Raw genomic sequence first — 19,951 nt, 5'->3', positions numbered from 1 at the left:
ACCCATCCCTAAGAGTATTCAGAGGATCCAAAATAAGGAAAGCTAAACCACCGGCTTCATGATATCCCTATTATTAATGAGGTTGTTTCCTTCCTTTGTTAGAGTATTTTTCCAACGCGGAAAACAATTTAGCAAAAAATACAAAGCAAAGAGAGCAAGCGGTGGAAGGGAAGATCAGCACAGGGGCAAAACAAGACAAAGTCGCCAAACGATGGAGCCTCTTCTTCACCAGCACATGGTACCACAGCACGGCAGCTGCATTTCACACTGGCCAACTGAAAGCGAGGGGGGGTTTCCCCACTGGCCCCACCAGGCTTCTTCACAACAGAATGGTGACAGCCGACCCGTTGGCTTCAGGCCAGCTTTGGGTCCCTCTCGCCCCCCTCTGGACCCTGACTGGCAGCAGCTCTCTGGCGTCTTGGGCACAAAGGGGGCTTCCCTCTCCTCTCCCAGAACCTGGAACTGGGGGGACCTTTTGCTCGCAAAGCATCACTCCACAATCTGAGAAGGGTGTCAATACTTACTCCCCGGGGAGGCTCCTTCGCCTGATGCCGCTTCTGTGTCTAAGCGAAGAGAAGAACCGCATTGAGAATGCATTCCCAGGAATAAGCACCCTCCCATCCTCGTCTTTGTTTACAGGCTTGAGGTCGAAAGGCCTCCTTCCCAGATCTGATGCCAAAGAAACGTGTCTGTTTGAGACCAAATAGCCTGAAGATCTTCATCTCAGGCAGAGCCCCTCGCTTGTCAATACAGTTCCGAGGGCGTACCGGTTGCCATCCAAATCCCCTCCCTTCATGATAAGCAAAACCAGAAGAAAAGGTAGAATTATGCCAAAGAGGCCAGGTAAATCTGTGTCATAGATTTGAGGTTGGGCGCATGAAGGTGGCAGCGCCTCGGGTCTCGTTGCAATATTTTAACTTTTAGGACGTACTATTTGGGGTGGGGGGTCTTTCTGTCGTCAGTGGCATTTAACCTTCTGCAGTGAAGCAGACAGCCAAGAGAAGTGATGCCATGCAGATGAGAGGGCCTAAAGCGTAAAGGCCTCACCCATCAAAGGAGTTACACGCATCTCCTTCAGGACTGGAGGCTCATCTAAGCCACTGCTGGCTTTATGCTGGCAGAGGAAGGGGAGCAACAGCAATTCTGGTAGCTTGTTCTTTGCAGCAATCGGTACAATTCAAACCTCTCCGTGAACATACCATGTATGGCTAATTTAATTAAAGCTGCCTCATGTCTTCTGCATTCCATTTTAAGACAGCCCCACAATCAATTAGGTGGGGCTTCTCTGCTATGGCCAGCATTTTCTCTCCCCCCCCCCACTCCCGCCCCCCGTTATTTTGTTCAATATTCTAAACCGATACCAAATTCAATAATATGGGGCATATTTCTCTGATTTGTCTAAAGATATCAAACTGGCTGTGGCATTCGAGCACAAATGTGACTGGACAAAATCCTGAAAAACCCAATTTGTGAATGCAAATAGTATCTCAGAAACAATTCTTCCCACTCGCATTTCTTAACTACTCCCAGAATTCCTCAGCAGTGCAGAAGAGATCAATACCTCTGTGCGCTCGAACATGGGTCTGGAAACAATTGTAGTACTTATATTTCTTTCCACATATTCCGCACTCATATGACCCTGAAAGGAAAAAAAAGCACAGTGAAACATTAGGGCAGGTATAAGCAGAAGAAGGGGTCAACATATTTTCCAAAGCACCAGAAGGCAGGACAAGAAACAATGGATGGAAACTAATCAAGAAGAGAAGCATCCCCCCCTTTTTTTTTAGGAAGATACTGGACAGCCACCTGTCTGAAATGATTTAGGGTCTCTGCTTGAGCAGGAGGTTGGACTAGAAGACCTATTCCAGCTGTGTTGATTGATTGATCACTGTGGCAGGAGGGGGTGCTCATGCACAGCGCTCAAGTAAGCAGCGAAGAGACTCTTCCTCCATACCAACACACACACACACACACACACACACACACACACACACCCCTGCTCCTTCCTCTCCAAAAGGGAAATCTAGGATGGCAACCAGGGCTGAAAGCAATGCAGCCCAAGCGAGATGGGTTTGCCAAGCAAGGCGTCATCTCCAGCCAGCCCGCCCAGAAAATGCCAAGGGAGAAAGTCCCAGGCAGCATCTCAGATCAGATTAGGATGGCATAAATTAAAGGAAAGCCAGGCTCAGCTGGGGACCTCAGACCCCTGCCATCTGCCCCTCTCCCTCTCCCAGTGGAAACCCCAGGCTTTTTGGCGACCAAAAGAATCCGGTGGAAAAACCTCTACAGTTCATTATGCTAATTTTTGTGCAGGAGAAAGGATACAGAAAATCTCCCTTCAAGTTGTGACAGCCAAAATAAATCACTGCCTGGAAAATTCTTCAATTTTACACAGCCTGTTTGCCCTAATCTCCGAATATTGTGTTCCATCTTATTCCACTGTTTCTTCCGTTATTTTTCTTTCAAGAAAAAAATAAAAGACAGGAATGTATCTTTTAATTAGGCATTATAGCTTTAAATCAGATGCACCCAGAATCAGCTAAAATAGCAGAGAAGGAAACTCTTCTGGGCTAGTTATCCAATCCCCAAAGTTATTAATTTTAAATGCCAAGACATGTCTGTCTCCTGGACACATCTCAACTGTAGCATTATATTGTCCATACAAACCCACGCTTGGAACTACAAAGACCCCCAAGTCCACCCAAGGCTCCATGCTGGAGGATGGTCGAACTGAAGCACAGTAGGAATCCAGAACTCTGCCCAATCTTGTTCCCAGCTATCCATTCCTATGAGGTAGCCTAGGGCCCTTAAGACCAGCCGCTACCAAGGCCCCCCTGCCTGCTATCAGCTCATTTAATGTCTTCTTAAAAGTGTCCAGATTAGTTGCTAGTCAACATAGCTGGTGTCAATGCATTCTAGAGTTTCCCCATTAGACAAGAGTCATCTCCTTTGTTGCCCCTAAACTGCCCTCTGTTTAATAGATTACCTTGATTCTTAAAGTGGTAAAAAAGAAAAAACTTTATTTTCTGCATCATGTAAGGTTTTATGTGCCTCTAACATGTTCCCATCGCCTCAGATTGAAGGATTACATATTGGTTTCCCAAAAACTCTTCTCCTTACCACTTACCATTCTAAGGCAAACATAGTCAATGCAATTTAACTGATTAATAGATTAGATCTCAACTGACTGATTCTTTTCTCAACCTGGAAACAGCAATTATCCAGCATGCAGGGGCTGCCCTATTCTTTCTCTATATCAGGGGTCAGCAACCTTAAATACTCAAAGAGCCACAAAGGTCCTAACTGGAAGCCCCCGTTCAATTCTGGAGCTGACCAGATGTCCAGCTCCCCCATCATAGTCTCCTCCTAGCATGGCATCCTTTTTCCTCTGCTGACCGGAAGTCCGTTCCCCCACGATAGAGTCTCCTCCTAGCGCAGCATCCTTTTTCCTCTACCTTTCCTAACCGAAAGCTCTATCAACTGTGAGCTGACCAGCAACAGGGAGCCGCAGCAGAGGGATGAAAGAGCCACATGCGGCTCCAGAGCCATAGGTTGCTGACCCATGCTCTATATGCTTATTGCCTGAATTACACTCACCCAAGAGCCTCCTCAATCACTCAAAAGCCCCCTCTGCCCTCCATGGACCCCAGCCCGTCCCTGGCAAGAAAAGGTTAAGCCAATGGACCACCGACCTAGCTTACCGAGAGTCTGCTGGTTGCGGACCCCACCAATCACCACACAAATTTCTGCAGGCACCTCGGCTACCCCGCCACCTTTCTTCTTCGGCTCTTTTGGGTCATCCTGCCAGACCACCTCCTGAATGTAGTCATCCGGGACTTCCGTCTTCACCTTCACCTCGGTCATTGCTGCCGCATCCTCACTAGGCGATGCTTGAGGCATGGCTGAATCGCAACCTTCTGCTTTCATAATCTTCTGGGTCCTCTTCAAGCGCTCTCTTGGGTGAGGGGAAAAACAGAACTCTAAGCCTCAGAGAGTCTACCGAAGCCACCCAAGAGAACATCGTCTATTCAGGCAGTCTGGGGCTTAGGGCTGGGTGACTCTACATGCCCCTGAATTTATGGATAAGTGGAATACTTCTACGCATGTGGGGGTTTTCTTTTTTTTAAAAAAAACAGTCTTGTAGGCTAAACAAATGGCTTGTCACTGTATTTGGTTAACTAAAAATTTTTGAATGTCCTTCAGATGGACTCACTTGGGACCGTCCACATCTTCCATGATTCACAGCCATGGGCCAAGAGAAAAGGAAGCCTACCTCTTCTGCAAAGTGTAAGGAGTGTTTAATTAATTAAACAACATGTGCTAATCTCCTCTTAAGCAGCTCACAATATTGTTGAATGCCTAATAACCCAATTCCCAAACATTTTGAAAAACATCAAACTGGGCACAGAATAGCAACAAATATTATTTGGATCTCTAAAAGCAAACTATTGGCAAACTCTCCTCCCACCCATCCTCCTTCACTTCAGATGCTGAGAGAGACAAAAGATACTGTAAAGTAGGGAACAAGTAGCAAAAAAAAGAGGGGGGGGGACAGAGAGAAGCATCAGGGAGACAGAAACAACCTTTTAAGTCTTTCAATCAACTTTTAAGGTTCATTTTCTCCTGAACAGGATACCCCTATTTTTTCATGTTTGGGACAAGAGAAGGTCACATGATTTGGAGCGGACTCCCACCCCATGGAGAGACAGGGAGGTGCCCAAGTTCCCAACCGGCTTGGTGCAGGTCACAAGCTCCAGCCAGATCAAAGCACAGCAAATGGCGAAGGGCAATGCCAACCTCTCCAGAGGCAGCTGAGGCCTGGGCCGGAGCACTGAAGTTGCCCGGTGCTCTTAAGATGCACCTACCTGCCCACAGAGGCTCTTGTCCCAACATTGACGCTGCTGCCGCCGCTGCCATTGCTGCCGCCCTCAATCTAGAACGGAAGCAGCCAGAGAGGAAGGTCAGAGCTCTGGAGAAGCAGCCAGCTCCCTTCTAGGACTAGGACAACAGAGGGAGGTGATCCAATTGGGGCTGCCTAAAAGGGAGGAGGCAAGCTCCAGGGATAGAATGTCACTTGCGGAAAGAGAGAAAACGTACAGGGACCTCACAACACACACACACACACACACACACACGCTCCACTGGCTGACTTCCGAAGAGCAAAAACTGCCCCTTGTCTAGTTTTGATGTGATTTCTGCATTCAGGCATATATACCACCAAGTATGATAATAATATGATAATAATATGATAATAATAATAATAATATGATATAGTATGATAATAAGGGATGCAGTGGCTCAGTGGTCAAGATGCTGAGCTTGTCGGTCGAAAGGTCAGTAGTTCGGCGGTTCGAATCCCTAGTGCCGCGTAACGGGGTGAGCTCCCGTAACTTGTCCCAGCTTCTGCCAACCTAGAAGTTCGAAAGCATGTAAAAAATGCAAGTAGAAAAACAGGGACCACCTTTGGTGGGAAGGCAACAGTGTTCCATGCACCTTTGGCGTTGAGTCATGCCAGCCACATGACCACGGAGACACCTTCGGACAGCGCTGGCTCTTCGGCTTTGAAAGGGAGATGAGCACCGCCCCCTAGAGTTGGGAACGACTAGCGCATACGTGCAAGGGGAACCTTTATCTTTTATGATCAGTAGGCAAGGGTAGACCTGGGTCACCACTAGACCTGCGAACACGAAGAATAATTTGGGAAAATTTCAAAAATAACCACTTCTGCATTGCTGCCAAGAAAAAAGCTGCAGAGCTAAGCCACTGCCACCCCGCCCGCATCTGAGCTTAAGCTTGGAGACGCTCACTCTCCCCCCCACCACCCCAGGGTCCCCCAAAGAGACCAGGGAAGTGCAGGAACGTCCTGCCCACAGCAGCCACCGCAAGAGATGAGCGTAGCCAGTTGGTACCCAGCAGCCCTGGGGCCAAGACTCCACAGCCTGCCTTGTGCAGGCAGGTCAGGCCAAGAAGGCAGGGGGCCAAGGAGAGGATCCCCAGTGACCTCCCACAGGAACAGTCACGCAACTTCCCTTGTAGTCTCTGGAATCTTCCAGAGCACCACCTCACCCCACCCCCATCGCCACAAAAGCATCCGGACCAAATGGAAAACAGAAGAAAACAAATGTCACAAGGAAAGTTTCTGTGCAGAAAAATTTCAGTGTTTCTGGAGTGGAATAATTTATATAGAGAAGCACACATCCCATTAAAGGCAGAAATCTGTGAATGCATCAACATAATAGGTAGAATCATCGATTCTCCCCACCCCCACTCAGCCAAATTGGGAACATTCCCTGGAATTCAAAAGGTCCAAACTCTTCCATAAATCCATCCTAATAAAACTGCAGTTCCAAATACTTGCAATTTAAATTTCCTCCTGCCTTTTTAATAATAAAAATTATGAGATTACCCATTTTAAAAAAAAAATCTGAAAAAGGCTTTCCTTAAAAACAGCATTATTTCAGACCTTGGACCCCACCCCTCCCCCTATGAATTTGCACAAATGTGCATTAGAAGAGATTGGCTGCATTTCGAAGGGGGGGCATCTATGGCAGAAACAGGCCATTTCAGAGGTTGCAGGGAGAGGGAGTTCGATAAAATAACCCCCTTTTTAATTTAAATGCTAATGCACTGAATTAAAATTTAATAACTGAGGAAATTGAAAAGCCAAGCAGGAATATTGGAAATAAATCCAAGCAGAAACAGCTGAAATTAAAAATTCTAGAGAGTAGGAGGATAGAAGCTAAGCTGTCTTATACAATTATATTTTTTTCCAGAACAATGTAGGGGAACGGACGCTATCTATGACCAGCCTTAGGGCGATAAATTGAAAGCTGGGTGATTTATTGTTTAATTTTCCTAAGGGGAAAAAGGTTCTCTTTCATGCTAAAATATTTCATAAATTTCCACCTGGCATAAATTTTTAAATTGAAAGTTATGTAGGTCATATTCAGTGCATCAGCACAATTCTGAAATCTTACAGAAATACACATAGCGGGGGGGTGGGGGTGGGGAGAGAAAATTCTAGAGATTTCTTTTGATTCCTTTATGAAGACTTCTCTTTTACAGAGCAACCAAGGCTGAAAGTGGTAAAAACCTACAAAGATTTTATTTTTTCATAATTTTAAAGGTTCTCCCAATTGAACAGGTTTGCCTTACAGAAGTTTCTCGTCAAGATAAATCAAGAAACTTGCAAGGCATAGCAGCCACTCCCCTTGAACCTGCCAATTCTTGGCCTATAAGCTTCATGGCAATCCATCAAAAACTTACTGATGTCTTGGGCTTTCTCAAAGAAAAAGGGGCTTTTGCCCAAATCATCAGGCCGTTCTCATCTGAAAAGGTACCAGCCGGTGAGTCCAGAGGCCACTGAGATCCACTGAGGTTTAAGCTCACCCTCTATGCAAACGCCCAGCATGATCCTGGACCAGAAGCTCTTCCGGCTGTCCCACCTGAAACCTGGATGAATGCAGTGAATAAAGGCCGAGCAGGAACCTGACAAAAGGGAGATGGAAGCGACAAAGGCCGCGATTTACAATCTCAATGGCTATATATATGAGAAAGCTACCCTTCTGAAAGGGACTGGGGCCCTCCTTCTCCCCCAAACGGCGGTGATTCCATTTTAGTCGTTGAACGTTACTTGACTAAATCTCTTGCAGGGTCTCCCTGAGTCTGGCAGAGAAATGCTGCTGCCTTAACCATGTGCTGATTGTGTTGCCAACATGCTACTTAAGAAAACCTGGAGTTTTTTGCAGCCCCCTGGTTCCCACTTGGACGAAAGAAGCCTCAGAGGCTGCAAACCAGGTTGGCCTCACTGATCTTCATCAGACGAACAGATTCTCTCTCTGCTAAATCTTGGGAATAATGGAGCAGTAACAAAATTTAAAAGCTTGCAATGATTCTGCCCAGTGTTGTCATTTAGCCACTGCTGGAAAAGCAAAGTCGGCCACAACCAAGAAACCCACAGACCAAACTTTCCCAGTTCTGAGCAAATACTGCCGACAGACCCAGGAGCTACCTGTCTGAGAGGCCCAGGTGACAGGACCGGCCTGTCTTAATCTGGTTTTTAGACCTACACAGAAGCTCCTTCCCCTCAAAGCAGACTCAAAAGGCTTTGATCCACTCAGACCATCCTCGGCCATAGAAGGCTCTGACTGGTTGAGTGCTGTGCCTCCCACCCAGTATATTCTTCCCACCTTCCTGCAAAGCTGCTCACACACAGGTAAAAATACTGTCAACACTTACCAAATAGCAGTCCTAATGCTAGGAATGAGGTTTCCTAGCAGAGACCTCTATTTGCCAAGCCACAGGCTTCAAGGGCGCCTCAGAAAGTGGCATTTATCAGATCCACTAAGTCCTGTCCCATGCAATATGCAAATCAGCAAAATGGAAAGCCGTTGCAGTTTTCTTTTAAAAATTTCACATCTAACTCCAGTCCAACAGTAAATTGATAAATTACCACAGGAAACGTTCTGATGCAAAGATTCACACAACAAAACAGCATCTTTTGTGAAAAATAGACTGTCCTGGGAATACAAATCCCTGAGGTGCTCACCTGCTGAGCATAGCCTAACAGGATTTAAAGGTATCCTGGAAAAAGCCCCCAAGCTGACCACCTGCTCTGATCCTTTCTTCGCCCAATCTCTTAAATAAAAAACCCCTTCTCCCTGGGTTAATAGCAGTGCAAAAGACCTAGAAAATCAATTATGAAAATAAAAATGATCTTAATTGGGGGCAGAACCACATTTTCAAGTCCTGGTCTCCGATTTTCCAGAAAAGTGATGTCCGTGTTCCCAGATGCCACCTCAAGCTATGGCATTTCAACCCCTCCCTACAAAACTTTGTCAATGTCCTAATCCAGCACAAGAAAAAATCAAGAGGTTCTGTACTTTATAATAGGCATTTATTTTTCATTATTCCAAAGCATTCCTCTGGACAACAATAATAAAAGCTTTCTTAAATCAAGATGCAGCATTTTGCCAGGTTATGTTTAAGGCAGGAATACATTCCACAAGAAATGGACAGGATTACTACAATGCTTGAGAGACCACTGGCATCATTTCGGGTTACTTAAAAATAATTATAGAGTCTGGTAACTGCATATGCATCTAAATGTGAATTTTTTAAAAAATGTGACTCACAGCTGTGGTGAAAAATAGCTGTAGGGGGAAAAATACAAAATTATGAATTTCATATTGCAACCCATCTGAAGTCAGGGAAAAGGTGACGGGAAATGCTGCAGAACAAGCGCTACAGCTTTAATGCCATTTCTAAGAAATATATTGCTCCTGGTTAGGAATTAAGGCTCCATAGCAGCACACAGAAGCATCAGCCAAAAAGCACCAAAAGGAAACTATGGATCACTGAGCTATCTGAAGAATGGACCAGAAATTCTAACAGTTACTCTTCAATTAAGGCATCCTGAGCATCGAAAGACAAAGCACGGAATAAGGAAGCCCTAGACTCAAGTCATATGGCTGAGCCATTCCTTATACGCTGCAGGTAGAAAACTTCAGCACCTAAAATTTTCATTTACACCCAGCCTATCTATGAGGGCAGACATTCTTAAAGTTCCATCCTATCATGTTTTTCTTCAGAATTCAAACAGCTCTTTCCCACAGGAAGGATTCTTATACAGGTAGTCCTCGACTTATAACAGTTCATTTAGTGGAATGGAAAAAAGTGACTTATGACCATTTTTCAAGCTTACGACCGTTGTAGCATCCTGTGGTCACGTGATAAAAATTAGGATGCTTGGCAATTGGCTCATAGTTATGATGGTCACAGTGTCCCGGGGGATTGTGATTGCCTTTTGCAACCGTCTGACAAGCAAAATCAATAATGACACCAGATTCACTTAATAACTGTGTTACTAACTTAACAACTACAGTGATTCACTTAACAACTATGGCAAGGAAAGTCGCAAAATGGGGCAAAACACACTTAACAAATGCTTCACTTAGCAACATAAAGTTTGGGCTCAATTGTGGTCGTAAGTCGAGGACTACCTGTAATTAAATTCAATTTTATTTGGAAATCATGTGGACCATATAACTTTCCAAAAAAACAGCACTGTAATCTTTTGTCATTGATTTAAAAAAATGTCCAAAGTCCTGAAACTCATACTTGAAACTCCTTCCATTAAGGATTGAAAAAAACTCACCCGGTGAATGTCATAAGAATTGCCATTCCATTCTGAAGTATCTTAATATTTGAAAAACAGTAAGAAAAAAAGAAAATGAAATTAATTAAGATATGGTCAGAATTTATGTACATGAAGGCTATATTATGACTGTTAGCTTAGTCAGTTTTTGCATTCTTCTTTGGAGGAGCAATTATCTGGAATACATGTGGGTGATCTCACAATCTCTCCTTTCACCAAAGAGGTTTCACTGGCTAGGACACACCCTCCGGCTGCCACTCTCCATCATATTACCAACCCTGCTTCTTCAGGGATGTCTAGCCTCTATGTTACCACCAGACCTTCTCGGGCTGCAATGCTTCTTACTTCATTTCTGTGCTTTAGATAATGCTGCTTTCCCCAAAGAGGAAAAGCGTCGCGAGTGGGTATGTATGTATGTATGTATGTATGTATGTATGTAGAAAAGCTGTAATATTCTTCCTTCAAATCCTATAACATCAAACCTGTATCTAATTAAAGGCTAAAACAACATGGTGAAATAGTGAATGGATAGAAATAAAGGCAGGAAATCTACCCTTCCCCCAGCCACCCAATAATTAGGAAAGTAATGAATGTTCTACCGGCTAGCTGGCATGGCAAGCACTGTTCCCCTGTGCAAGAAAACAGCAGCAGAGAATTGCAGAGAAATCCATGCAGGGTACCGTCTGACTTGCATTTGAAGGGAGGCCACAGAAACCCTGTCTGTTTGGATTTAAATGTGTTGCCTGAATTTGGGAACTTCTCAGTTTTCTATTTCTGAATAGTAAATGCCTCAACTTATGTGTTCTTAGCTGTTGGATCTGATTTGGAGGCGGGTATGACTTTGACAGTCGACAACTAGGCAGTTACGTAGCATTCAAGAGAGCAATAACTCCACAACCCAGAAGAGCCTGTAAGGGAGAACAAGCAAGGCGTAACACTTTTAATGGTATAAAGCCTTATTCTCAAACCTGAATCCTCAAATAAATCTTTTGGGCAATGACTCCTCCACTCTTAATTGTGCTGGATCCTTTTTTTTTTTTTTTTTTTTAAAGAAAACTGGACAGCTGCAGAAAAGTAGAATTATTTCTTTGCCAAAGTGGCTTTTGGGGGGCAAAATGGAAGAAAATTTATACCACAGTAACACATTTCTGTTTTATTTTTTTCCTGAGAATGCATCCACCAAATTTTGCCAAAATATAAGTACCAAAGAATTATGTTTTAGATATGGTAAGTTAAAAAATAATAGGCCCCTGGGCCAGGTTGCATTCACCCAGAGAGATTTTAAAATATGGCCAATGCAAGTTTGCTGAACTATTAACTAAAATATGTAACTTATCACCAAAAGTAACCTTGCTGCCCGAGGACGGGAAGGATGCCAATTTCCACAGCCCAGCGCTTCTAATGCCTCCCTCAGAAAGATGCAGGGAGTCGCAAGCATCGCCATGAGTTCAGCTGATGGGCGGAAGAAAATCCAGAGCTGTAGGACTCAACCCTGAACTCTAATTGTAGCCTGAATCAGACTGAGGGAATTCAGCCGAAGGGGTCCTTACTTTGCTCTCAAACCTTTAAGTCTCTAGGAGGGTGCCAATGAACTCATACTGGTAGCAGGGGATAGTTGGCATCCTGCTTAAACTGAAGTGGCACTCCTGATGTCATGATCTGAAAACAGCAAAGCCTTGGTGAGACGGACGGCTGGATGTTGTCTGATATTTTTGTATGTTGTGCCCAATTCCCAATCTCATTTTTGGTTTGTATTGGTTTTTATGTAGTTATTCCTCTTAGAAATAAGAGGAAGACCCCACTCTGCCCTTTAAGTAGCCTTTCCCTGGGAAGGAGAGCTAAGCATCCAGATAAAGTGATTCACTTTAAAGAATGTCAGCCCTCAAGGGGAGCCCGCCTGTTGCTAGACTTGGTGGACTTCTGGACTTTAGGCAGTCAACATGGAATCAGCTCAGAAAAGAAGAGCCTACACGGAAATATTGTAACAGCTGCAGGATCTAAAAGATATCACAACCACAGCTTTTGAACTTTCTCATTCTGTATTAACTGTGGGTTTAAAAAAAACCAGGAAGAGGAGTAACCCAAATCCAAATTATGAATCCATAAAATAGGACACCCTTCCCCCCAAAAAGCTCAAAATGGCATAATTATAAGGCAAAAGAACCAAGCTTTAAAAACGAAACAGGAGAAAAGAGCAGAGTTCATGTGGAAATCTTAGAAATCTCTGTAGCAAAATAACTCACTTCAGCTGACCACAAAGACTATAAATACTCAAGATTAATTTCCCAAGCGAGTATAAAAATAAACAAACGTAAAGTTTACCAAAAGGGGGGAAAAAATCAAAATTCTCTTACATCAAGAAACAGTAGACATCTCTCTGGTATCCTACATGTGTTAGGCAAATATGAAAACTGAAGTACTTTTATTTACATGTGCTTTTTAAAAAAACCTTTACTCTGCAGGATTCAACCTAATGAAAAGTCACCTTGCTTTTCAATTGGATAAAATAATCAGAACTTTGTGGTTTCAGGACTTGGAAAGAAAAGCCAAATCCTTCAGCGCCCCACCTGATTAGCCCTTCAGGAATCTAAGCAATCTACCGAAACTTTCAAGGCTGGGAAAGGGTGCAACTCATTCTAGAGCCTACAGTAGCCCTTCCCCACCCCCCATCCCATTTTCCAGTTTGCGGAAGTCCTGCTCCTTCTCTTGCAGCGACTCTAATTTAAATGTATTAGAACGAGGGGGAGGATTAACCTTTGTCAGAATTGCTTTCTCCTAATAAGTACATTTCATTCCTAATAAATACAATTTATTATAACCATGAAGAGGAAAAATGGCAAATTTGTTCTTGCTGCACTGGGCTAAGAGGACTTTGTTCAAAGGCAAGCTCTAGAAAAAACAAAGTGAAGACCAAGGGCCACAGGGGGACATCGCAGGACGGAGACTGAGGCCACACCTGACACGCTTCCCAGCTTGATTCCTATAAATCCAGGACACCACTGACTTTTTCCAGCACGCCCAGGCTGAGCTATCTCCAGGAGGTCATTTTTCAGAGGGCCTGCCCTCCGCCCTCCAGATGATCTACTAAAGGACTAAATCTCTAGGCACAGCCTAGACCAATTCTTAATCTGCTAACAATAATGTCCATACTGAGAAACTGGTGCCACAATTTTTGTATCTACTCAGATGTCTGTTCACCTTCGCAAGCCCAACATTTGTAACACTTTCAGGTACAGAAGGAATAAAAGGAGTTTTATGAGGAAAATAAGCACGAAGGCCAGTTCTCCACCTAAGCATCCTGGGTATGGATAGCCCTGCAGCTATCCTGGACATTATTGGGACAGAGAAAGTCAAGGCTTCGTTTCCAACTTCCATCAGCTCTAAATGAGAAAGGAGTTGTCAAACAGAGGCCTCTTCCCGCCCTTCCTTCACTTGTATGCCTCTTTTCTGGAGGGTAACTTTATTATTTAGGACTCCCTGGAAAAGAGCCTAATGCTGGGAAAGATGGAGAGCAAAAGAAGAATGGGATGACAGAGAAGGAGGTGGCTGGATGGAGTCACTGAAGCAGTAGGTGTGAGCTTAAATGGGCTCCAGAGGATGGTAGAGGACAGGAAGGCCTGGAGGAACGTTGTCCATAGGGTCAGGATGGGTCGGATGCGACTTCCCGTCAAAAAACCCAACAACTTTATTATGTGGTGCCAGATAGAAGACCCTGACATCCACCGTTAGCTCAGGCCTTCCCATTGCTGCTGATGCTCCTGACTTTAACAAATGCAGTGACTTAATTATCAGTGAAGAGAGAGTAAGGATCCCAAGATGGTTACAGGGCTTCTAAGACATCTAGAAATCTAGAATTCAATCCCCCCCTCCCTGCAACACACACACTCATGCTAAGACACAGTAAAGGTAAAGGTTTCCCTCGCACATATGTGGTAATGACTCTAGGGAGTCATTACGTTCCCGACTCTAGGGAGCGGTGCTCATCTCTGTTTCAAACCCAAAGAGCCAGCCCTGTCCTAAGACATCTCCGTGGTCATGTGGCCAGCATGATTCAACGCCAAAGGCGCATGTAACACTGTTACCTTCCCACCAAGGGTGGTCCCTATTTTTCTACTTGCATTTTTTAAGTCCTTTTGGACTGCTAGGTTGGCAGAAGCTGGGACAAGGAACGGGAGCTCACCCCATTACGCAGCACTAGGCATTCAAACCGCTGAACTGCCAACTTTTCGATCGACAAGCTCAGCATCTTAGCCACTGAGCCACCGCATCCCACAAGATACAGTACTCCCTGAATAAAATAGGAAAAACTGGGGTTTGGAGGTTTTTTTGCTTCTCACATATATTGGTTTACTGTATGGTATTTGCTTACTAAAAGTAACCTTCCAGGCTCCAGGTGGCCTGTGCACACACTATGTAGGAGTTCTGTAATGTCTTTCAGGTTCAGAGGGGCACATAGGGCTCCCATTCATACTCAAGAATGTGTATATAAGCTTGAAATGTTCAAGTCGAAATCCTTCAATTTTTGCAAGCAAGCACAATGCATGATCCAAAGTATCAGAAACACACCTACTTAAGTGGCCTTCCAGGTTCTTGTTTTTTTGCAAAAGTCAGAATTTTCAAACTACTTTAATTAAATGCACCTACGTAGAGCTGCTATTAAAAGTCTGTAACTCTCATTTGGAAAAAGGGTGAGGGAAATCTGGGCCTTTGAAGCCCAGAAGCAGATGACAATTCCATTAAAAAGACAAGACTTATTATAGGTAGAAAACAAACATTCATATACAGGACCTCTGGATGGCCTGAAAGTGTAGGAGACAGCATAAGGAGCATCACGAAGATGGATTTCAGGAGGAAAAAGGTTATCATGGTGAAAGACACTTTTCTTCCTGTGGGAGATGAAGACAGATCAGCTCCAACAGCACCTTCCTCCTGTCCAGAGAGCTGATCTGAAGTTTTCCACGTGGTGATGAATGGAAGAGACGGCCTCAGTTCAAGGGACTTTGACAGGAGCGCAGAGATGGGCTATGCAGCCACAGAGATCTAGCAGTGGGGCAGCTTTGACCTGGTCGGCTGTTAAGTTTTCTAAGTTAGTAGATTCTGGCCAATTGATCAGGTGATTTTCCTGATACAGATGGTAGACAGTAATATCTTAGTACCAACCATTAATCGGTTCCTGGAGGCACAACGAGTACCAAATAATTTTTCCCATAAGGATTAATATAGTGAGTCACAAGGCAGCTGTCATTGACAAGTTCTTGTTTGTGCATTGATCATCAAATAAACGATGGATAGTGGGACAAAACTTTCACATCAAAATGCGTTGAGTATCAAATTCAATGAGTTTCAAAGCAGTTGAGTACCAAGGTACCACTGTATTACCCGCAGGGAGAAATCTCAAAGCTAGGAAGGAGAGGTCAGCTGAATTAAGATAAAGGGGCTATAATAACCACAGAATCTTCACCTTTCCTAAAGCGTATTTAACAGGCAGGAGACGTTTTTGGACTGGATCTATTTTACAAATTCTGGCTGTCCTCGTGAGCTGAATGATAAACCTTTCCCAAAGCACAACAGACACATGTGAGAAAAGTTTCTTGCCACCATACTGATGCTTGTGGAACTGGGCTGTCCGCAAATGGGTGGAGTTGAACTCCTGTGTCCTATAACCCCTCATGATTTAATGGACAAAAAGTGAAAGAAATAAAACAAGTAAAATAAAACAAAATGAAGATTTCTCAAAGGACAATCAAGCTCCAAGAACAAAACTCCTTGTTGCATGGCTGAAAACAAACGGAACCGATTCGGTTGCAGGCAAGGCTTCCTCCCAGAACCTCTGCGCAGAACAGCCGAGAGAGCCTCACAAGGCTCTGCATGAGATCATGACCATCACTGTCATCATCATCATCTGCATTGGTGAATCCCAACAAGGAGCACTGGGACTCGTACAATGCAAAGACATCCCCACTCACCTCGAAGCAACAATCCCTGAAGGGCGGCCTCCCCTGAATCAGTGTGCAACCTCAAGCGTTCTTCCTTCATACATGTTACTACATGAATAACTGATCCATAGGAGGCTTTCTTTGGGTTATTATAATCACTTCCTAAAGCCAAACGGTTGGTTCTGATCCATCAAAAATCACTGACTTAAGGTCAGTATTCTCCTGGAAGTACCAAGTCAAGCAAATGTAACTAAAGGTGATGCATCTCCATTTATTATTTCATTCTCCCAAGCAAAGCAAAGCCTTAAATTATTAATTTAAACCACTTTTTCAGTTTGCACAATATAGTGAACATAACATGTTGCTTCATACTATGCATTAAAATTAACCAATGTTTCAAGTAAACCAAAGTAAGTATGCTAATATCAATTAGAGCCACTAAGTCTTTAACTCAGTTAAATGTATCTTGCAAACTCAGCCATTAAACAGCACTAGGAAACCTGATGTGTGAATGAATGAATGAATGAATGTTATAGTTTCAAATCTTCAAAAGAGAAACGATTTTTAAACTTTTAAAGGTCTTGTTTCAACTGATATCATAAGAGACTCCAAAATCTGTATAATCTAAAAATGTATTTAAGAGTGTGGCTTTCAGTTGACATTCAAAACATGAATGTGAAGAAAGTCAAATCTCTACAGTGTCAGTATCAGTTTTTACATTATATGGCCAACTCTTCTCCCTAGAGTTGCAACAACAAGACAGACACCAGCTCCCTTATTTGGAGTTCAGCTGTACAAAGGATCCCAAATAGAGAGGGTTGCCAAAATTGCTCCTGCCTCTCCTCCTGCCCTGTAGCAGCAACTTAACTTTACAGATGTTAGAAGATGATCTCTGCCCACGAAAGCCTGATTGGCACATATAAAGCTATTAAATCAAGTCAGGGACCTGTGGCCTTCCAGATGTTCCTGAATAATCACAGTCCTCTCTTAAAGGCACAGAGCAATCTATACCCTTGACTCTTTTGCTGTAGCATCCTCTCATACTACAGATGTTATGAAGGAATTAGGGGTGTGGGTGGGATTTTGCAGTCAGTCCATGCCAGCTGCAAACTACTTAGATACATATGAATGGGAAAATCTTTCAGCAGTCTACATCAAATGTGTCTGTGTAACACAAATATTTATTGAAAAAAAAGTAACGTTTCGATTTCCAACCTATAATACAGTGGTTAGAATGTCAGTCTAGGACCGTTCAGGTTATAAGGAATCTGAAACCACTTACACTCTCTTGGCCAAATGTCCCTCACAGAATAATGGAGGGGGTGGGAGAAATTAAGATTTTCTTTCTCACTCTTTCGTTAAAATTACATATTTTTAGTGAACAGAACAATTTTGAAATTATAAATAGAAAAAAATTCCAGGAAGAAATTCCTATGCAAATTCACATAGAAAATTTCCAGTTTGCACTGGAAAGTGTTCAGATCAATACTGTATTTATTTCTCTTGCATATTCACTGAGGATAGTCATTTGATAACCATGAAACATTTTTACTCTCATATTTGCCTGATTGATTTATATTTTTCACCTACGTAACAAGGCATAGAAAGGCAAACATATACAACACAATGTATTTGTAGGAAGAAATTTTCCTGTGGGGGAAAAGTCGCCATTACAGATATTTTTTGCCCCATGTTCACAGCCCAGACGAATGGAACTGGAACACAACACCACAATCACCAAGTCACTCATGGATGCACAGAAAGTCAGGTTTGGAAGGAACTTCAAATGTCATCTAGTTCAACCACTCCCTACTGCAGGAATCCACCATTACTGTAGCAGCCTGCTTAACTTTCCAAGTTCCCAGATCAGGAAGCTGAAGACCCCATTGCAAGATTTAAGCAATTCTGAAAAATGATAGGGGGAAAAAAAACCATCCATTTCTTGGCATTTTCCATCTATCAAAGCCAACTATCTGGGAGAAAGTTGTGCTCTTCACAAGCCCACCAGAAAAGGGGATTTTTAAAAATAGGACTCGGGAGAATTTTTTTAAAAAAGTCAGCATATAGATTAAGTATATTACTGGTGTGTACCGAGAGAGTTAAAATCGATTGTGCTCCTCACTCACAATACACAGTCTCTTCTTATTGCCCAAACAAAGTCCTAGAGTGGTCTACAAACACAAGTCTTCTCTAAGATCTGTCTTTATTCTCCTCTCCCGTATGCGTGTATCAGAAGTTAGGGAAAATGGGGGAAGAGTGAGGAAGGGTCCCAGTGCTATCCAGTTTAAGCCATACTGGAATTTATTGCTCTTATAATATGGCCTATGACTTGTGGCAGTGTTGAACAAGGGAGGACTTATGGTGGGCCCTCAGAGTTCCAGCCGCCACATGACTGTGAAGTTACCCACGGTCACGGGATTGCGATGTTCCCTGTCAGCTTCCTACAAAATCAATGGAGAAGCCTGCAGAAAATCAAAGTCAGTCACTTGAGGTCCTTAGCGTACAGCCCTCACTTAATGGCACATCTGGGACTGCTGGAAATGGCATTGTTAAGTGATGGTCACATGATGGTCCCCCTTTATGACCACATCACTTACTGGCAGCAATTCCAGTCCAAATTACCATTGTAACCCAAGGACTGCCTTGCATTATTTTGTTCTAAGTGAAGACTTGGAAAGCGACAGCTTTTAGCCCTATCTGTCCCTCTCAGCATCACTGTGAAGAGGAGGAGGATGAAGAAGTACAGCTGTTGCCTTAAGCACTTTAGAGACATGTTAGATTTGAAAGAAGAGTAAAGTCCATCCAAAAATCTCGTCATGAGAGTTCAGGAACACACAGAAGTTCACTCTCCTGTCGTAACCCTAACCTGAACAGACAAGTCCACCCATGAAAACAAAGGTTCAGGAAGCAGCAATCCAGACCGGGAGCCCCACAACCCTGCCCAGCAGACAACTTGAGAGGGGGACCATCCCAACAGCCAAGGGCTCCATCTCTGCTCTACTAGGTTTGGCTGGTCATACTCTGGTGGGCCTACAAAAAGCAGTTTTTTCCTCACTGCTTCACTGTTTTATTTTCAATGTGTTATTAATAACCACTTAATTCTTTTTCAAAGGAGTGATGGGGAGAGTAAGGCATTGGGCTCTCTGCTTCTGCTTGATGTAACTGAAATAAATTGTTATCCCACTCAAAATGTTAATTACTTCTGTACTATTAAAAATTAACAATAGCCCTTTTAATATATTTGACTATAGTATTAGCATATAAACATTGTTAATATTTGTAATATGAATATTGTTAATGGCAATTCTTTTTTTTTTCAATATTAGTAGCCATAGTCATAAACATACTCAACACATACTCAAAATATTTTACGGGGATGGTATCCTACAACTGTACAATGCACCTGTAAGGTAGGCCAGTTATCTGCCAGAGTTGAGGTCTCCTTCCCTATGACTTTCTAATACTTCAGTTAAAACTACAAGAATGATTTAAATGAACACACAGACCTGGATCAAACCTTTAGAGTAAATTATGAACATTGAGCCTGAAGAAAAATGTGACTGCAGATCAGACAGAGCACAAATTAAGGACAGGGCAATGATAAGCCAGGGATTCTAACCAACCCCCCCCACCACCACCACCCGGCCTTGAAAAACACAAAGCCCCTCAAAGTTCCCCCAATTATTCACCTGACCTTCTCTAGGACTTAATGGGTTTTGTGTACAGTATTTCTGGTCAATTTCCTCCTCATTGGATTTCCTTGGCTTTGGCCATTAAGAACAGCCAACCCAATCCAGAGCAGAATAACCAAGGCCGCCTCACCAAACCAAGCAAGGACATTCTTGCCTTCAAAGGATTT

The 19,951-nt window shown here is 43.4% G+C and overlaps 2 protein-coding genes across 2 annotated transcripts in view; both read right to left on the bottom strand.

Annotated features, from left to right (window-relative positions):
- Positions 1-19,951, bottom strand: part of ZNF618 (zinc finger protein 618) — a 46,852-nt gene that overhangs the window by 20,835 nt on the left and 6,066 nt on the right. The window contains exons 5-8 of the mRNA XM_034436321.3: positions 4,866-4,933; positions 3,693-3,955; positions 1,562-1,639; positions 525-563 (exon numbers count right to left, since the gene is read on the bottom strand). Of these exons, the coding sequence (XP_034292212.2) occupies positions 525-563; positions 1,562-1,639; positions 3,693-3,955; positions 4,866-4,933 (448 nt within the window). The remainder of the gene's footprint in view (positions 1-524; positions 564-1,561; positions 1,640-3,692; positions 3,956-4,865; positions 4,934-19,951) is intronic.
- RGS3 (regulator of G protein signaling 3) overlaps positions 4,915-19,951 on the bottom strand; it is a 66,514-nt gene continuing 51,477 nt past the window's right edge. The window contains exon 35 of the mRNA XM_087879657.1: positions 4,915-4,933. The gene's annotated coding sequence lies outside the window, so the exon portion shown is untranslated. The remainder of the gene's footprint in view (positions 4,934-19,951) is intronic.

The sequence above is a fragment of the Pantherophis guttatus genome, chromosome 16 (genome assembly GCF_059756535.1).
Source record: "Pantherophis guttatus breed Tessera chromosome 16, ASM5975653v1, whole genome shotgun sequence".
Taxonomy (NCBI): Eukaryota; Metazoa; Chordata; class Lepidosauria; order Squamata; family Colubridae; genus Pantherophis; species Pantherophis guttatus.
Note: the sequence above shows the minus strand (reverse complement) of the source record. Positions and strands in the feature narration are given on the sequence as shown.